Here is a 12,964-nt window from a genome sequence, read left to right on the forward strand (position 1 = left end):
AGGCAACGCTCGCCCGGCTGTTGTTTGCTGCCTGCCTTGTCTTGGACTCCTGGCAATAACAGCAATAAGGTACGCAGTTGGACATTATTGGATCTTGCGTTGGTATGCGCCGCTGTGGATTGAGATTTTAGGTTCATGCTTGGGAGCAGGATGGAGTCGAATGGACCCCTAATTATGTTTTGGAAAACCCTTGCCCTTGCTATTGTACTGTATGCACGGTGGATCCAGGTCGAATAATCTTGATATATGGAAACCTAATGTCCTTCCAGAATCCCCATTGTTTCCATCAAAGCACGGCCAGCTACAGGATGCAAGCAAGTCGAGTCAGAAACATGACGACTCGTGTTTTTTTCGCTGGTTCATCCCCAGTTAGTTAGGCTACTGAGCCAGAAGCCGATTCGATTCAAGCCTCCATGCAGTGGCCATGCACACGTCTTACTCTCCACCTGGATCGATGCATTTGGTAAGCCTAACGACGAATAGGATGATGCTTGACCTTGGAGCAGCATTTGATGGCCGTCGACCTCAACCACCTGGTCGTCATGCGTGGTTTAATGGACCCATTCCACGAAGTTGTACCGTAAATGATCGTCGAAGAATAGATCTCCTCGGATCTCCGTAACAGTAAACGAGGACGATACGGCCGAGTTTGCTCGACCTAGAGACTAGACTTTCATGTACTCCCATCGGCTGTTTTCCTTACTACCCTAGGCACTCAAAGAGTTGGGCGGAACTCTGATTCTAGAAACTCAGAATGCTCTACATCCTCTTAAATGCTTAGGATAATCTGCCGAATGAAAATGGGTTGTCAGCTCCAAAGAAATGCAGGTACTGGTTACAATCGGAGTTCTCCGGATATCAGGGATATCAGGGATATCTTCTGAATTGAAGGGTTCGGGTGACTGGAGGATAGCACTTCAAACGTCCAAAACGAGCGAACGACATCTGGAATATGATAGAAACTCGTGTCAATGTGCAATGGGATGCATATTCGGGCATTTATGCCCTGTAGACAATTCTGCCTGCGTTTTCGAGTCCTCAAAACACCATGATGCATTCGCATTTGAGGGCGGGACATCCAGATTTTGTTGTCCTGGCCAACTGCCCAGGCCCTGCCGTACGTCAACCTCTCGATCCCTAGACTATCCAGATGCACAAACCTTCAAATCCCAGTCCAAGAGGATGAGATTATTTCCATCTCGAGAGTGGATTTTAATACGTGTCAGAGTCAGATAGGATTACTTGCTCGCGTGCGCTATTTATAACATATACATACATCTCCTCGTCTGTGTTCATAAATCATTGAAGCATCGCTTAGTAGACACCGAAGCAAATCCACTATCTGGAGGAAGAATTCACTGCCTGCAACAAAAAAAGCGAAACACCGACTCCTCGCTCCAGCCCTTTCTTTCGTTTCTCCGTCGCCAACACCGAATCCAAATGAGACCCCAACATAACACCAAAGCGTGATATAGTATCCAGCTCTGCCTGGCTATACATCGATACTGAAATGGCTGATCTGGCTGTAATAAGCATGTACGGCTAACTCCAAAATCTGCACATCACCAAACACTTCTCCTCCATCAAAGCCACCGACTACAATGAGCCGACTATCATGCAGCACAGTCCCATGGTAACCTCTTGGTCGTGGTGGCATCCCATACACCTTCCTCTTATCCCATACCATAGTCACAAGGTTCAGTAACAGGACTTCGTTACTGTACTCCACACCATCATGGCCTCCTATCACAAAGAGATAAGATCCTACGATGGTGGCTGTGTGACTGAGTCGTGGATATGAGATTGGGATATGTACTGGTGAGAAAACCTGGGTCTCAACATCGAAGACCCAGACGTCACGAAAACATTCCCCACCATCACTGCCTCCAAAAATGATAAGTTTCGACCCAACCATATTCGCTGTGTGATATCCTCTGGCCTTGGGTTTCGACTTGTCGTCTGAGGATGCAGATGACGGTGCAGAAATCAATTTCCATGACATCTTGTTCGTGTCTGCAACATCCAGCCTCCACACATCGTTCAACGCCCTAACGCCGTCTCCTCCACCAAAAACATATATCCCATTGCGCCATAAGCATGCTGTATGTGCCCTCCTCTTACTCGGTTGGCGATCTCCTCCAATCTTTGGCTTGCTCCATTTGAAGTTAACAGTGTCTAGAACATATACGTCGTTATAATATGCCGGTCCATCGCCACCTCCAAAGATAATTAACTTCTTTCCCACTGCTGTACAAGTCATGGCTCTTAATGGAACCGGGATGTCTCCACAGACATATGGACATGAGAAGTAGAATGCATCTGCATCCAGAACATACAGTTCATTAAAACAGGACCTAGAATCGCAGCCTCCAAATACGTACACGTTTGATCCAATCAAAGTCGTAGTATGTGCTCGCAACGATGTATGTGAAGCTCCAGACACAGGTGCACGAGACCAGTACATACCACTTGCTGGTGCTGGCTCAACATCTGGCGCTGTTTTTGGGTCTGGTAGGGGTGGGAAGGGTATATGTGGACCTCGGGTTGGCCTTTGGGCTGGTGTAGTATTACGCGGAGGGGCAGGAGATGTTCCTCCTTCTCGTGGTTTGGATGCTATCGCGGATGTTGATCGAAGATTGAGGGGTCTTCGCGGATCTGGCATGACGGCCAACGGACCAGGAGTCTTAGAAACTGGTGGGGAAGTCGGCGTCTCTGGTTTGGGAGTTTGGGTACGTGACGAAGAAGGCTTCGAGGAGGGTGGTTTCGATGTGGATGGTGAAGATGTATCTTTCTGAGACAGAGACTGTGAGCGTTGTCGGAGTGCTAGATCCGAAGCCTTCTTCCTCCTATCTTGACTCTTGGTAGATAGATGTCCGGGTGTGTGGCTCCTAGAGGGAGCCGGTACGTCTCGCGGTGGTTCTGCATCTTCTGGAATATCTTGTGGTCTGGTGTCGGAGGGAGACAACTGGATGATTTTCTGCGAGCGCAGCAGCTTGCTTGATTTTGCCGTTGGCTTCGTCGCCTTGTCGGGAGATTTCTGCGAATCAGCCATCTTGTATGCGCCGTAGATTCTTGAAGGGCCGGTCAGTACTGCTCATTATTGTCTGTGCCGAGACGATTGCGATTCGAGGCTGATGGCTGTTCTGGAAAAGAGGATCGAGGCAGCGGCTGAGCTTGGGAATGCTGAATGTGTCGGTGTCGCATCAGAGGTTGTTCCCCCTGTAATAAGTTTCAGCTGATCTGCATAATGCATCATCGGGCAATCGACTGGAGACAATGTTTGGCAGCTTCCATTACCAAGCAGCCAAGGAGGGCAAGAAGAATTGAAGATATAAGTCCACAATTCCACAGATGTTGGCCTCAGACGGTCATCTCCTCTGCGGGGAAATGGTGTTTACTAGAGCTTGTCCAAGTTTCAGGGACAGGCACCTTTGACGATCCAGGAACCAGCAGAAGTAGCGATGGCTTGGGCGGCGTGGTTGGTCAGAGGCCAGTAAGAAGTCAAAGCTCCGCCACAGGCCAGATTCAAGGGATAGCATATGTGGCTGATGAAGAAGTGCGCTAAGATAAGGTAAGCTCGATAGAAAAAATTGAGGGGCATCAAAACGACGAGGGCGAAGCAGTCAAGTTAAAGCTACAAAGTATGTCCGTTTGAGTCTCAATTGTTTATCTGAGATACAAACGCTGCCGCATTCTATTTCTCACCTTCATCTCGCTATCATCAACAACTATCCTGTGGACCTATCAACACTGAAATCGCAATTGAAGCTCCCGTCCTGCCCAGGCCAGTGCCCGACAGGGCACACGACAATCAAGCACAATGGCAGACAACGCCCCAATCCAGGAGGAGACTCTGAAAAGATCTTTAGATTCCGACATAAAGCCAGAATATCCGCCGCAAACTATCCTTCCAGAAGACTCAGCTGTTACCAAAATCGAGAAAGCCGAAAGGAATGGTTCAATCAAACAGGAAGCATCAGAAGAACCAGCAGCCAAACGAGTCAAAATTGAGCAGCCTGAAACTGAGCTGAATGGGCAGAGCAAGCAACTTACTGATTCGAGGGACAAAGTTAGAGGTGTGGCGTTGGTAAAGCCCGAGTAAGTTCTAACAAAGCCACTGTCCTATCCTCTTCTCACAAAGACACTGACAAAAAGCAAAGATACCTCATTGATACCTACAAAAGAGGAGGCGAGCCAGCAAATGCAGCGGAAGATGATGACGCTGCAGAAGGCCGACTCCGAGCTGATGATCGAGACAACAATGAAGCTGGTGGCAAGAAGAACAAGAAGAATAAAAAAAAGAAGGAGAAGGGCCAAAATAAAGGCCGTGAATTTGGATCATGGTACGATGCTATCAGACTTTGTAGTTCGCGAGCGACATCAGACGAATTCTCCCCCAAGAATTGCGATTTCGGGGACACATGCAGATGCAGCCACGATCTTCGAACATATCTAAAGGATGGGAAGCGGGAAGACCTGACAACCTTCGAAGGAAAGTGTCCGGTATGGGAGGTCTACGGTGTTTGTCATGCAGGATGGAAATGCAGATTCGTTGGGAGCCACTCAAAAGAAATTGAGAGAGAAGATGGTCGAAAGGAATTGGTCTTGACATACCGTGATGGGGCTGACACAACGGGGATCGAGGGTGAGGATCGTAAGGGAGTTTACAATGTTGTTGGCACGAAGGACAAGTTGGATCTTGCACGGAGACGATTCCCGACAAACAAGTCCGAAGAATACACCAAATGGTTAGACGAGGACCAGCGAGAAATGGAGAAAATTTATCACAAGAAGAAGCAAGAGGATGAAGGCGAAGCTCGGGAAGAGAATCGGGCACAGTTTAAGGATCCGCCACTTCTGCCCTCCGAAAAGAGACGAATCTACTTTGGTCCAGAAACTCCTGTTTTGGCACCTCTGACAACGCAAGGAAACTTGCCATTCCGAAGAATGTGTGTTGAGTTTGGAGCACAGCTCACTTACTCTGAGATGGCTATGTCGACTCCCTTGATCCAAGGTCAGAAATCTGAATGGGCTTTGATGAAAGCTCACGAGAGCGAGATATCTCCACCTCGGTATACTCCTACTTCAATTGTTCAAGGGTATGATAACTCCAAGGACCTGAAATTCGCTACACAAATATCAGCAAGCAAACCTTGGCAAGCTATTAAAGCAGCTGAAATCATGGCGAAGCTTCTCCCAAATATCCGGCTGATGGACCTTAATTGTGGATGTCCAATTGAGATGGTCTATCAATCTGGTGCTGGTTCAGGGTTGCTTGACGCCCCTTCAAAGCTGGAGAAGATGATTCGAGGCATGAATACTGTTTCTGCAGACATTCCTGTCACAGCAAAGATCAGAATGGGCACTAAGACTGAGAAGCCTACTGCAACCAAAGTTATTGAGCGACTGGCCTTTGGCGGGTTCGAGTCCAGAGAACGACTTGGGGCGCCAGGATGCGCGGCAATCACTCTTCATGGTCGATCTAGGCAGCAAAGATATACAAAGAACGCTGACTGGACATATATCGCGGAGTGTGGAGCTTTGATCGAGTCTTACAACAAGAAGAAAGCTCAATTGACCGATACAATCCAAGAACCAGATGCGCGGACTCAAGCTAACACAAAGGATGGGAGGATGTTCTTCATTGGAAATGGTGACTGCTATTCACATGTTGACTATCTGGATCATATCCAGAACGCACGAGTTGACTCAGTCATGGTGGCAAGAGGAGCATTGATAAAGCCCTGGATCTTCGAGGAGATTGAACAAGGACAATACCTTGACAAGACCGCATCCCAAAGGCTTGGCTATGTTGAGAAGTTCGTAAAGTTCGGGCTTGAGGCATGGGGATCTGACGAGGTTGGCGTTGGTCAGACCCGACGATTCTTATTGGAGTGGTTAAGCTTTGCACACCGATATGTTCCCGTTGGAATTCTCGCTCATCTTCCCCCAAGTCTGCAGGATAGACCTCCTGCGTACAGAGGCAGAGATGATATGGAGACTCTACTTGCTAGTGATAACTATTTGGATTGGATAAAGATCAGGTATGTGTTGGCGATCTCTATTCGTTTATTTTTGCTTACTTGTTCAGTGAAATGTATCTTGGTCCTGCTCATAAGGATTTCAAGTTCCAGCCCAAGCACAAGTCGAATAGCTATGAGATTGAGGCAGAGGGTTAGATACGGGAACTCATACCATGCCTTAGCATTTGCATACATTCTTCTCGGCTGCATAAGACAGAGTCAATGTAGAAAGACATACCTAGTAAACGGTGCATCTGGGGAAAGGAATGACCTAGAGTAAACAGCCGTTTGCTCGATGAAAAACAGACATTATGAATGCACAATACCATCTTCCTCTTGACTTTTCGTCTTCGATAACATTGTGCTCCGCTCATACTCGTAGGTTACATGCTTCTGCTGCCCATCACGTGAAATGCGCCACTTCCACTAGCGGGAAATTCCTTGCTGGGCACAGCTGATGACGTTGAGAGCTCCAAAGCTCCCGGCAAAGCCACACCACCACACGACCACATCCTGTTGCAGCATCTCGCTCTCTTCAAAACATAACACCTCTTCGACTGGTAAGAAACTCGAGATAAAACATCTGCGAGAGCTCGAAACAAGAGTAAGCTGCCCCTTCACTGCCGTGTCAGTCTTTTGCAACATTGAGATATTCTGTTGCTTTGGGTTCCTGTGCGGAGCCTTGTATCAACAGTTCAACTAACCAGCTTGCATCAGGACACGATCGAATCTCGAGTATCTCGAACGAAACGACATAAAATCATACCAAGATGACGCTCTACTACAGTCTCGTAAGTCTCTACAATGGCTACACCACCGCAGAGCCTCAATGCCACGGCTGCGGAAATGCTTGCAAGACGGGCACCAGCTAACCACACCACAGGTCTTCTTGCTCCTGGTAGCAGAGATGACGCTCTTCATGCTCCTCATCGTGCCCCTACCCTTCACCATCCGCCGCAAGATGTTCACGTTCATGTATGGTCAATCCCTTCCGCACGACCAGGCGCGAGCTAACGGCCTTCTAGCAGCGAAAGCCCCTTTGTTGCCAAACTTCAATATGGAATGAAAATCACCTTCATCTTCATCTTGATCCTCTTCATCGACAGCGTCAACCGCGTCTACAGAGTTCAACTTGAGCTGGCCGATACCAACAAGACACCTGGGTATGTTTCCCACACTGCATTCCCACAAAAGGAAAACATAACAGGGCTAACACCCCATTAGAGCTGCAGTTATGGGCCATGAGCGCATGGAAGTCCAAGCCCGCAAATTCTACTCCCAGCGTAACATGTACCTCTGCGGCTTCACGCTCTTCCTCTCCCTCATCCTCAACCGTACCTACACCATGATCTTGGACGTTCTTCGCCTTGAGGAGAAGGTCAAGAAGTACGAAGGTGATCCAAAGGCTTCTGGAAAGGAGAGTGAGAAGTTGGCTAATGCAGGAAATGCTGGGGAGATCGGCAAGCTAAAGAAGCTTTTGGCTGAGAAGGATCGTGATTTGGAGACCTTGAAGAAGCAGAGTGAGGGCTTGAGCAGAGAGTATGGTGATTTGAGTGATAAGTATGGCGCTGCTACGGGTGCCGACTCTACACCAAAGAAGAGCAGATAAGCCATGCAGATATCATCGGGAGGCTTATCGGAGTAGATTAGGACGAGTGCAGAGGGAATGAGGGATGCCGGATGAGTGGAGTAAATTCATATGGATGGGGATACCAGTTGTCATGTGGTAGGGTTTCGTGTAGGGTTTTGGCGAGAGGTGTATTGGTGGAGCATCTTTGGAGTGGCCGGAGAGGGGAAAATAAAACAGTTTTCATTGGCGTCTACGATTTCTGGTTTAGTAAATTATAGGTCATCAATGGTATTGCCAATTCATGCGCAGGCTCCTCGCCAATGTCACAAGTCTGTGCAACCTTGTTTTGTATAATCATCGATTAACCTATCTGCTTTTCTATGCAATTGTACTTTTAGCAGAAATCTGCCTGCAATGTATTGTGAGTCGCCCAGGTGTCTGGGCTCATGTTGGGTTAGTACCCAGAGTGTTGCCCATAGGCATATCAATCATATCAATTCCTTTGAACTGGCGAGGCGAAGAAGCAAATTGAATGAGACTAGTAATGATAGCTCTCGCCCCCAGCGGCTGATCATCTCAAGGATGACCACCATGAATTTCCTCAGTCCTTGAACCCCGAAGCAGACTTAATCGAGACCCAAACTGCTCTTTGGAAGTCCCCGATATCCAATCGTCGTAACCTCCATAGAGGCTGTAAACTTTTGAATCTCGCGAATTTTGACCCCATCTCAATAATCTTCTTGTGCGACAAACAGACCTTGGTCGTCGTCAACATCCGTGTACTTCACGCCGCCGCGACGACGAGCCCAGTGATCTCTGTACCTTCCTGGTACATTAGCTGCAAAACAGTCATCGTCACTATCGCTGTCCTCCATAACATTACGGCGACGCGCGCTGTAATTTTCGTTGCTTCCTGGTGTATCAGTAGCTGCATTCGCCTCGTCCTCACCTTCGTTCTGTTCTTCGTCTTGTTCTTCAACTTCCTCGTCATCATCACTGATCAGATCTACGACCCCATTCTCGTCTACTTTGAACTTCTTTGATGGTTTCTCTTCCGCATCGCTCATGGGCCGCTTCTCACTACGCTCCTTCTTGACCTTCGACTCGCTGCTCTGGTTGCCTGCTTGAGCCCTCTGCCACATAGTAAACATCTCTGCGACTTGCTCGGGGGTCATCTGAAGCATCGGATTGCCTGCTCCCATAGGTCCAGTTGGGTGATTTGGAGATGGAGGTGGTGTCGGAGAATCGTCACGAGGTATGATGTGCATTTGCTGGAGGGAATCTAAAACATGTGAGCGGTTGAGCATCTTCACGAAGGTGGGTATGCATACCAAAGTCGCGGTATGTGAACTTGAAAATGGCTACTGGCCAGTCTATGCCATCCTTCTTCTCACAACGAAAGACTGGGCCTCTGGCGGTTTTCTTGGATTTGCCTAATCTGAGAATCTTGTTAGTGACAAGGAACTTTGTCACCACGCTGTGATTCCTGGCAGCGTCACTTACGTGACTGCATGAGACTTTGCCGTCCCCTTCACAGCTTTCTCTGTGACTTTGGCTTGACTCTTCTCCAGAAATGGATTTTTCTGAGGAATTGTAACTTGTTTTCCCCCAGCTCTACCGGCTGTTGCATTGTACACTTTGATAATGATGGTGCCCTTTTTCTTCATTCGCTCTATTTCCTCTTTGATTATCGAGCTTTGGGTGATATCAGAACCTAAAACCAATTCATGTCAGCGTCGAAAGTCAGCACACACAGAAGTTTGGACTTGCTGGTCTGGATTTTGAGGAACGAAAATTCCCTGGTTGTGCAGCCATGTCCCTTGCCATTCTTCGGGCCAGTTAAAACGTCCGTCCACTCAGCACCATCTTCATTGTGCTTAAACCATGGACGGGCACAGATGAGTGTCCAGGCATGAATTCCATCCACCTCAACATCCATGGTTAACTTTGGATGTGCCATATTCGCGTGACCTAGAGGACGACCGACAGTCATCTGAATGCTGAACTTTTGACCAGACTTGGACTCAATGTACTTGGAGACGGTATGCTTCATTTGGTGTCTTCTGATAGCAGGATCCTGGTGTTCGACTTGGATCTCGTCGGGGTCATCGAACTCTTGAGCCGGCTCCCCATTGATCAAGATTTCAGCTGTAAGGCCTTCAACAATATCGAGGACTGCCATGTCTGACCGTTCTGAGTTGGCTTTACTCGTTTGGAAGTAGGTTTGTACTCGGTAGGAGGTAGATGGAGGAGATATTCGAGATGTTGTTGTGACTAAGGACTTGGATGAATATTGAGAAAGCTGGGGTCAACGCGGTTGCTAGATCTGCGTTTTCTCTGGTCAGCACTTGAACCGAGTTCAAGGAAGAGGTAGGTTGAATATTTTGCGGTAAGGAGAAGAATGTTTGCCCGTAGCTTTGCCCCCAAAGGAAGGCGTATAAGCCCAACCGGCTCCAGAAGTATCTCTGAAGGTGAAAGATATGCTTTACATTTTGCGAAGTAATCAGAGTATGAGCTTATATAGTATTCCAAAGGATGAGAGGGTATCATCCGATGATCTTGCCTTCTCAACGTAGAGTTTTGCTTCAGCTGATGTCTAGATGGGATGTTGAGGCTTTGGATTTAGATGCTCATGGAGTTCAGACATGGGAAGTTGATTGAAGATTGTAGATTGAATGTTTAGCAAATAAGCCCATGGGAGCGCTGCCTCAAGCGAGGAAGAAAAGCACAAGAAAGTGAATTTCGATCAGCAAAGTCATGAAAGAAACAGCTGAAGCTGAAAAGATGTGCTGGGTTTGACGGACTGATGCGAAGATGACTTGCGATAACAAAGCTCAAAAACTAGCCACTCCTCCCAGGTTGGCAGGCAATGTCTCTGAGCGGAAAGAGCACGTAAAACCGTCGCTCAATCCATTGAGGTGGACGTTACAAGCTTCTGAACTAGGATATACCCCAGAAAGGAACGCCTCAGAGTGTTCTAAGTAGTGATGATAGAATCGTCGCGAGCCTCTACGAAAGCTAAGCGAAAATAAACAATGGATGTGCTGGGTAAACGCGCTTGGCCAACCAACACTTCTCTACGGTAGAACTTCTGTTCACAGCTGTATTTGCAGTTTTGATCCTCTTTCGTAAAATCCTCATGAAGTGATAAAGTGCATATCACTTGTTTCGATACACACTTATCGGACATTTGATAATTTATATTCATGCTGAATCGGACCCAGTCCATCGAAATAGCATTTATTGGCATTGCAGATGATATTCAAGACTGGGGTGGTTCTCAAATACTAGTTTCACTCTGATATGACTGCTCAGCCGTCCAAAATTCTACAGGTTGATATTTGAAAGGTGGAGAGAACCATGCATGTCAGATCATTGGCGGTCAAAGTCGCATATTGGTTGAAGGACTTTGAAGAAGTTATGGTAAAGATACCAGTCTTAGAATAAACCCATGCAATTTTTACCCTTCATCATTCTCTACTGTCGCAGTTCCTGATTTTCAGAACGCCAATGGAGCCACAGATCTTGTACGACAACAACAACTCCCTCTAGCTTTCCAGTTCAATAACAGAATGGTCTCCTTCATCATCAGAGGTAAGATCAATGATGAGTTTCCCAGGTAGCTTCCTCTTCTGCTTCTTTTTCTTCGTAGGCGGAACTCCAGCCTCTGAACCATCTGGGTCCCGCTTCATGCCGGGAATGAACCCAACATCCGGTTTGATGTCAGGTACTGATTCAGGTGCCTGAAATGAATCAATTAGTATGAGTAAATATTACTTGGGCTGGTTTACTTACCACTGCGCCAAGCATTGCCGCTCTGAGCACTTCATCCAGCTCCCTCTTATGCCTCTCAATCAAAGCTGCATACGTCTCAACCCGGAAAGCGGCTCCTGGAGTATTAGGGGTTGGACTTGAGCCAGACGCGACTGATGGGCTGGCTGCAGGAATTGGAGCAGCAATTGGAGTAGGTGTAGTCGCTGGTGTTGGGACTTCGATATGAGGAGGCGCTGGTGAGGACTCGGGAGATGGGGTGCGAGGGATAACACCGAGTTCCTTGAGGGCTTCTGAATAAGATGGTCAGCAGGTACCTTCAAGCACTCAACCCGAATCTTCCTACTCTTAGATCGATACTTGAATTTGAATAACCCAATAGGATATTCTTCTCCGTCAATCTTCTCTGTGATGAACATCTTCTCATCACCAGCAGGTTTTGCATCAGAGAGACTAGGTGATGAAGTCAGCAGTTCATTCGGTTTTAGAGGCGCTGTTGAACTCACGATGATCCGTGTGATATGTTTTCCTTCACGGTGACCTTGGAGTGATATGTTTTACTGAAGTCCGCCTTCTTCATATCTTTCTTTGTCTGGAGTTCTTCAGATGGGGATCGTTTGAGCTCCTCTCCGGTACACCGGGCTCGATAGACTCCAACTTCGATCAATCCAACAGATTCTAGTACTTTCTTTTGTTTCTCAATGGCTTTGCTGAGAAGCTGCTTTGAGGCTATGAAGAGTCAGCATACAATGGTCCATACGAGGATGGGGTACGGACTGGTCTTTATGGCGGTAAAGGTCAATGATAGAACTATAGCTTCCTCTCCATTGAAGATCACTGGCCCCTCTACCTCATCATCCCAGAATTTGTCTTCATAGTCTGCCTGTAATAACAGTGGGGCCTTGATGAAGTTTCCATCGACTTCAACATGGAATATCAGGTCAGTGTCTTTCAGATCATAAGGATCTGAGGCTTTTATGTAGATGGTGAATGTCTTTCCGGTCGTGGACTGAACGTAGTTCGTTTTGGTGCAGCCCTTTTGATCTTCGATGACTGTGGGATCCGGATGCTGAATCTCATCGTTCTCTGTGGCAATTTCAGCGAGCGGTTCATCATCGACACACACAACGACCTCGATGCCGGGAAGGATATCAAGGACAGCCATTATTGCTGGTGAATATGTTTCGTAAAGCTTATAAAAGTCAGCAGTCAGCACCAACTGCTGATGTACCAATCGAAGCTGAGCATCAGCACAGTCATGTTTGCAGGAAATCCATTTGTAAGAGAGAACACTTACGGATTGTATCGGCAAGGATATTGATGAAGTATCCGAACGAGTTGGGTTGAGATTAAGAATCTAGATTGCGGGTAGAGGAGAGGATTTAATGGGTTTCTGGGAAGCAATATCAGGTAAAAATGATGGTTGCTGAAGATATTCCCTTCGAGAGGACAGCTCCGAGATGAAGTGAAGAGAAATGGATCCTTGCTTCACTTGAGAGGATCGATCCGAAGTAAAGTGAACAGAATATGATCTGTTGCTGAAGAACGAGAGTATTACGGTCCGCTTGTCTGACGATCGTAGAAAGAAGTTGGGGGCGAG

General features: G+C 47.4%; 6 protein-coding genes across 6 annotated transcripts; 2 read left to right on the forward strand and 4 right to left on the reverse strand.

Annotated features, from left to right (window-relative positions):
• Window positions 1-1,492: 1,492 nt before the first annotated feature.
• Window positions 1,493-3,052, reverse strand: ONS95_012320 (uncharacterized protein; the record flags this gene model as incomplete). Its single annotated transcript, XM_058505945.1, has 1 exon — window positions 1,493-3,052. The coding sequence occupies one exon, from the start codon at window positions 3,050-3,052 to the stop codon at window positions 1,493-1,495; it is 1,560 nt and encodes a 519-aa protein (XP_058358468.1).
• Window positions 3,053-3,617: 565 nt separating this feature from the next.
• On the forward strand, window positions 3,618-6,388 carry DUS3 (tRNA-dihydrouridine synthase 3). The gene is made up of 2 exons (XM_058505946.1): window positions 3,618-4,098; window positions 4,161-6,388. The coding sequence occupies exons 1-2, from the start codon at window positions 3,821-3,823 to the stop codon at window positions 6,301-6,303; spliced, it is 2,421 nt and encodes an 806-aa protein (XP_058358469.1). The 5' UTR covers window positions 3,618-3,820; the 3' UTR covers window positions 6,304-6,388.
• A 131-nt stretch (window positions 6,389-6,519) lies between these two features.
• Window positions 6,520-8,350, forward strand: ONS95_012322 (uncharacterized protein). Its single transcript, XM_058505947.1, has 5 exons — window positions 6,520-6,627; window positions 6,741-6,814; window positions 6,907-6,998; window positions 7,049-7,186; window positions 7,248-8,350. Exons 2-5 carry the CDS (start codon window positions 6,794-6,796, stop codon window positions 7,630-7,632), a joined length of 636 nt encoding a protein of 211 aa, XP_058358470.1. The 5' UTR covers window positions 6,520-6,627; window positions 6,741-6,793; the 3' UTR covers window positions 7,633-8,350.
• Window positions 8,322-8,900, reverse strand: ONS95_012323 (uncharacterized protein; the record flags this gene model as incomplete). Its single annotated transcript, XM_058505948.1, has 1 exon — window positions 8,322-8,900. One exon carries the CDS (start codon window positions 8,898-8,900, stop codon window positions 8,322-8,324), a length of 579 nt encoding a protein of 192 aa, XP_058358471.1.
• Window positions 8,901-9,038: 138 nt separating this feature from the next.
• ONS95_012324 (uncharacterized protein) lies at window positions 9,039-10,109 on the reverse strand. The gene is made up of 2 exons (XM_058505949.1): window positions 9,348-10,109; window positions 9,039-9,288 (listed from the first exon to the last, which is right to left on the reverse strand). Exons 1-2 carry the CDS (start codon window positions 9,773-9,775, stop codon window positions 9,093-9,095), a joined length of 624 nt encoding a protein of 207 aa, XP_058358472.1. The 5' UTR covers window positions 9,776-10,109; the 3' UTR covers window positions 9,039-9,092.
• A 1,032-nt stretch (window positions 10,110-11,141) lies between these two features.
• Window positions 11,142-12,529, reverse strand: ONS95_012325 (uncharacterized protein; the record flags this gene model as incomplete). Its single annotated transcript, XM_058505950.1, has 5 exons — window positions 11,142-11,336; window positions 11,389-11,657; window positions 11,711-11,817; window positions 11,871-12,093; window positions 12,142-12,529. The coding sequence occupies 5 exons, from the start codon at window positions 12,527-12,529 to the stop codon at window positions 11,142-11,144; spliced, it is 1,182 nt and encodes a 393-aa protein (XP_058358473.1).
• Window positions 12,530-12,964: the final 435 nt, after the last annotated feature.

The sequence above is a fragment of the Cadophora gregata genome (assembly GCF_030347475.1).
Source record: "Cadophora gregata isolate MNR1 chromosome Unknown scaffold_6, whole genome shotgun sequence".
NCBI lineage: Eukaryota > Fungi > Ascomycota > Leotiomycetes > Helotiales > Ploettnerulaceae > Cadophora > Cadophora gregata.

Excerpts from the sequence above, each read along its gene's own strand:
- ONS95_012322 (XM_058505947.1), top strand. The coding sequence starts at position 6,794 with ATGACGCTCTACTACAGTCTC. Across the intron at positions 6,999-7,048 it reads CGCAAGATGTTCACGTTCAT|CAGCGAAAGCCCCTTTGTTG; the intron begins GTATGGTCAATC and ends ACGGCCTTCTAG. Across the intron at positions 7,187-7,247 it reads GATACCAACAAGACACCTGG|AGCTGCAGTTATGGGCCATG; the intron begins GTATGTTTCCCA and ends ACACCCCATTAG.
- DUS3 (XM_058505946.1), top strand. The coding sequence starts at position 3,821 with ATGGCAGACAACGCCCCAATCCAGGAGGAGACTCTGAAAAGATCTTTA. Across the intron at positions 4,099-4,160 it reads GTGGCGTTGGTAAAGCCCGA|ATACCTCATTGATACCTACA; the intron begins GTAAGTTCTAAC and ends CAAAAAGCAAAG.
- ONS95_012324 (XM_058505949.1), bottom strand. The coding sequence starts at position 9,775 with ATGGCAGTCCTCGATATTGTTGAAGGCCTTACAGCTGAAATCTTGATC. Across the intron at positions 9,289-9,347 it reads ACCAGCAAGTCCAAACTTCT|CTCGATAATCAAAGAGGAAA; the intron begins GTGTGTGCTGAC and ends TATCACCCAAAG.